The 5,511-nt window shown below is 34.0% G+C and overlaps 1 protein-coding gene across 1 annotated transcript; it reads right to left on the bottom strand.

The window, feature by feature from the left end:
* Positions 1-497: 497 nt before the first annotated feature.
* On the bottom strand, positions 498-2,827 carry LOC133703258 (jasmonate-induced oxygenase 1-like). The gene is made up of 3 exons (XM_062127718.1): positions 2,169-2,827; positions 1,333-1,693; positions 498-941 (listed from the first exon to the last, which is right to left on the bottom strand). Exons 1-3 carry the CDS (start codon positions 2,702-2,704, stop codon positions 717-719), a joined length of 1,122 nt encoding a protein of 373 aa, XP_061983702.1. The 5' UTR covers positions 2,705-2,827; the 3' UTR covers positions 498-716.
* Positions 2,828-5,511: the final 2,684 nt, after the last annotated feature.

The following is a 5,511-nucleotide window of genomic DNA, read 5'->3' as shown; positions in this document are numbered from 1 at the left end:
AAACCGATTAGAAATTTTAAAAAACCGACTAGTTCGGTTCCGGTTTTATAAGTCTGGAACCGAAAAAACCGAACCGAACCCAAAAAAAACAAAAAAAAAGAGCCAAATCAGAAAAAACCAAGCCAAAACTGAAAAAACTAAGCCAAATCAATTTCAACCGGTTTTCGTTCCAAAAAACCGAACCGAATCGAACAGAAACCGGTCGGTTTGAACCTATTTCGGTTTTTTTAAAAAAATCGATTTGGTTATTTAAAAAAAAAAAACTAAACCGAACCGAAATTGATCACTAATAGTATTAAATATGATTCATGATGTACAATTGATTATGAGAAGTGATGGCTGAAATTAATCATTAACCAAGAAAATAAAGATTCAAGTTATTGTTTCACGAGAAGTTCTATTCAAAACAAAAAACTTTGGCAGATTAATATTGTCGGTGAATGTTGCACTACATTTAGTGTTCTAATACATACAAATGATTGAGGAGAAGGCATATGTGAAAAGAAAATATGAATTGTATTAGGATTCATGTTGTACAATCACTATTTATTATAAACGTTTGTGTATTCAATCTCTATAATATTATAAATAGCTTAACATTCTAACAATGATAATAATAAAATGATAGCCATTACAATGATAATAATAATAATAATAATAATAATAATAATAATAATATGTATATTCTTATTAGTTGATGAATCCATTTGAGAGCATCAAAGTTTCTTGTAAAAATAAACTAATAAATGGTACACCAGAGTCAAAATTATAGCCAATATAGCTTGTTGGCCAAGGGAAAGAGTCTTTCCCTTTGTGGTTTTGGAGCAGCAAATAATGGTGTTTGGAGGAGAATAGAGAAAAGCCATTGAAATAGTGTCCTCATCCTCTCCTTTAAAGATAGGTCTTCCTAGAACTTGCTTGTACTGGCCACCACTCCAAGCCTGTATAAGAGAAGAGAGGCTATCAATACGTACATGGATGGCAGAATATGGAACGTTTTGTTATCATTTTCTCCATAAACTTGTTTAGTTTACAGTATCTCCCATGATATGATTAGAGCACATCAAAATAGCTGTCATTGGATATAAAGGGAATATAATGATGATGAGTTAAGGTACAAGAATTAATCTTTGATTAGAGGTTGTTTATGTTTATGTTCATGATGAGTTTAATTTTCACACATATCTTATTATTACTATCACAATTGTAAAGAGGGCATAGCTGCTTTTAATATCATATGCTATGAATCTTTTTAGGTTAAACAAATTGATGTAGTACTGGACAAAAAGCTAGGATAATATTCTACTTTTTTTTAAGAAATTTTTATAATACCTGTGTTTGATCTCCAACTGTGACAATCAATGCATCTTTATCTGGGCAGAAAGACACCCAGCCTTTCTTAGAGTAAACATGAAATTGCGATGATCCATCACATGTATGCAAACACAAGGCATGGGAGTAGTCAGTTCCCCTTATTAGCATGCTAAACACATCATATCCCAAGAAGCTAGCCAGTCGATCAGCTGGAATGTCACGTCTATGCTTGTAAAGGCAACAGACTGAGCCAATGAGATCTTGCCTTTGCATCATATCATTTCCATACTTTGATTTCCTCGGACAATTTTCTTGGAGAACTTGGAGAATCTTCGCAGCCAAATTCCCTAAATCTGACGAAAGGGTCTCCATTTTCTCGCTGCGAATTATGAGAACTTGGGCATAAGATGTAGCTTCATCATAGTTCACGACACACCAGTATTCATATTTGAAGAGATGTTAAAATTGGCACTTGTATTGGGAGACTGAAACCAGCAGTCCAGACTTGTATTCGAACATTATTGTAATGTGTAACAAAAAAAAAACCTTCAAGAATTCACCAAAAAAATCTCCAAAAGGAAGAAAAAAAAGGATGAACATCAATTAATAAGATCATTAGAACAATTTTTGGTGCAGGTTAATTACCAAACTCAGAGATTAGTATTCACCTAAAGCCATGCAACGTTGCTGAAGCATGCCTAGATTTTTAACAGTAACGGCAATGCAGCACTAGTATAAGATTGCTAATTGGAATTTTTAGTTCTGTAGTTTCCGGTGTAGAATCTTTCCGATTAGAAATGCACTCAAAGAAGAACAAAATATGAAGACAATATATTTTTTGCGTAAATTATTACCTGAAATTTGAATACCCAGTTGGCCATATTCTCTCCATATCCAATTTCAAACTCTCATCTTTACTCCACACAAACTCTTCACTTAATTCATTCTCGGCCTCTTGATCGCCATGAACTTCCTTGAATCCATAAGGCTTCTCTGGTGACTTCATCACCGCCGCCTTCTTTTCAGAAGGAAGCTGAAAGATTCCTGCTGCCATGACCGACACCAACTTTATAAACTCACTTGGAATTCCAAAGTTAACTAGTTGGAAGCACCCGATTCTTGCTATTGAATCCAATGTCTTGAGAACTGAATTACTTTCCTTAGAATTCAGTGATTGACAATCTATTCTTGGAGGTGTTTCAACAATTTTTTGTTTTGGAAAGAAATTGTCAGGTAAAATCAAATCCGGAACACGTAGAGAGTGCTCAAGAAATTCATTGACAACTCCATCATTGGTGACGGATGATCTTCGGCCAGAGGCGATAGGAGAGGGCGGCGGAGCACGAAAATCAATGGGATTTCCTGGCATGTATTCAGGTGAAACAGCCATCAAAATGGTAGGCTATTTGCTGATACTGCTTAAGATGACCAATTAAGTTTGTCTGCTTGATAAGGATGCAGATTTCTTATTTTCGTTCCTTTTTCTTTTTTGACCAAGGAAAGAAATAGTCTTAAGCAGCAGCAATGATGGCATGTCTATGAACATTATAGACATTTAAAGAATCATAACTGGCATGGTTCAACTTTCTTTGATACGCTTTTCTTTCTTTTTATCTTGCTTTACAACTTTCACTTTGATGCTTTATCTTTTTCATAGTGATTCAATCACCATTCTTAATAATTGTTAAACTCGGCTTTATAATTTAAAGGATTAACTTGGAAAATCTAGAATTTAAAGCTTAACCAATTTTTAATTGAACTAAATCAAACAAAACAGTAATCTTATAAAGCATGATTGATCCGACTATATTTTTTTTATAATCTAGTTAATTTGATTAAACTTAATCTAAATCTAATTGAATTAACATTAAAAAAATATTTGAAATATAATTATTTTAATAAAAACAATTGACCTAATGAATCAGAAACTCAAATTCTTTTTCAGGTTAGTTTTTAAATTAGATTCTACAATTATGATAATGAGGATTCACTTTGTTCTATTTGAGATGTTAATTTCATAAATATGCCTCCATGGAGGTCGTTGCATTATTTGATTGGAGGTGGATATGGGAGAAATTTTATTTTCATGGAGGCGGGGGTGAAGATAAATAAAAATAATCATTTTATTCACACACACACACACACACACACACACACACACACACACACACACACATATATATATATATATATATATAAATGAATCATATAAACCATGAATAGAGTATCTGTTTTACAAATAATTAAAAATTGAAGCCATATAAATGAAGGTAAATTAGAAGGACTCCATGAAAATGGAACAAAAGATGCATTCATGGATCTCCACTAACAATTCAGGCCAAAAGGGATGGATTCATGAGATCGACTGCTGTAATCATTCATCGCCTTTGCTGTAGAGACGAACGAGTGCATCACTTATGATTCCCATGTGAACGCCTCGAAATTAACTTGGATGCAAGTACAATTATTATCTTAATGCCTTGCGGTGGATACCTGTCAAGATCTTAATTACATTTGTTAAGTTTGTGTTATTAATAATGATATGATAAAGTTAGTAGAGGAAGAAATAAAGCTGGAAAGAAGCTCAACTGTCTGTATTCCGTATGTTTATGCTGCTCCAACATTGTCACATCAGATGATGGCTGGTTGACTAACATGTTATCCCAATTCTTGAAGTAAGGAACGAATCCAAATTAGCTCAGCAATAACATTAGCAACTGCTCTATGTTCTGCCTCTGTAGGTGAACGAGCAGCAGGAGGTTGCTTCTTTGCTGGCCAAGAAACAGTATTTCTGCCCAAGTAAACTCCATATTCACCAGTGGAGCGCGGTCATCTGCGTCACTATAGGCCTCAGGTCTCGTTGTGGACTAGGGAGTGAAGATGAGACCTTCGTGCAAGGTACTGTCGTGATATACTGTTGTACAGATTCGCAAGCCTGCCAGAGTGTTGTAGGAGAGCCATGATTTGACATAACTTATTGACAAAGATAGCTAAGTCAGGCCGTTTGAGATATGCATACCGGAGAGAACTCACGGTCTGTCTGTAGATATGCGGATCCTCAATGGGATCACCATCATGAATACTGAGCTAAACATTTTCCTTGGCCCTGTCACTCTCTCTCGGGTCGTCAACACGGCCTGGGTGATGAATTACACCTAACTAATAAGTTGTTAATATTCTTATTGGGGAGGAGTGCCCGTGGAAACAAGTTAATTTTTCTCGCTTTCTATAGCCTAGGTGGATATTGATTATGTGTCATAAAAAATATTCTACAAAAAACTAATTTAAAAATAAATATTTTTTAGAAAAAAATACAATAATATTTTATAGAAAAATATTCTAAAAATATATTTACAGTAAACAATAAAAATTATAATTTTTTTTAAATATCTCACAATATATTTATAATTCATGAGTTTTATTTTTTTTGAACAGAAATAACTAAAGTATAATTTTATTTTTTATAATATTTTGAATTGTTTTTAACTTATGTTATTCAGTTAAAAAATAAAAGAAAAATGTTATAAAAGATTTTAATATATGTAATGGTGTTGAAGAGGTGTAAACTTGTTAATTAAATTTATTTATTAAAAAATAATTTATTTATAATTTTATATAAAAATCGCGTTAAATTTAGGTATTAGAGTAGCAAATTCGGTCATGCATGCCCAGTAACAAAAATTTCCAAGCTCAATATGTTCAGAAAACACGAATCAGGCCCACTCCGTTGCTAGGTTTGGTAGACACAAAGAACTAGGTTTGCTAGATATCAAATCCAAGTTGCACCTGGCCTAACGTGCTGCCAAACCCGAGCACAAGGTACAGCAACCATTGCAGTGTTTGGCCAATGTCGGATCCAACATGTAGCTCGACACGCTGTCAAGCAGCACAACCATGGCAGTGTTTGGCCAATGTACTTGTGGAGAAAAGCTGGCTTTTTTGTTTTTTTCTTGTCTAACTTGCAGCTCTTTGGACCGAGCCTGACATCTTTTATTCATCTGGCCTTTAATCTTATGTCTGAAGTCCGAAGCCAGAGGCTCCATTACCACCCCATAACCAGCTCTAAGCTCTAACGACAAGGTTGTGCGAAGGTGGTGTTTGATTATAGGTTTAAAATAAAAAATAGAGATGCATTATGTAGTATTGGGTTAATTTATGTTGGTGGAAAGAAAGAAAAGAATTATTAAATTATTAAAA

Source organism: Populus nigra, chromosome 9 (genome assembly GCF_951802175.1).
Source record: "Populus nigra chromosome 9, ddPopNigr1.1, whole genome shotgun sequence".
In the NCBI taxonomy this organism is placed as follows: Eukaryota; Viridiplantae; Streptophyta; class Magnoliopsida; order Malpighiales; family Salicaceae; genus Populus; species Populus nigra.
This window is presented reverse-complemented; position numbering and strand designations above follow the sequence as displayed.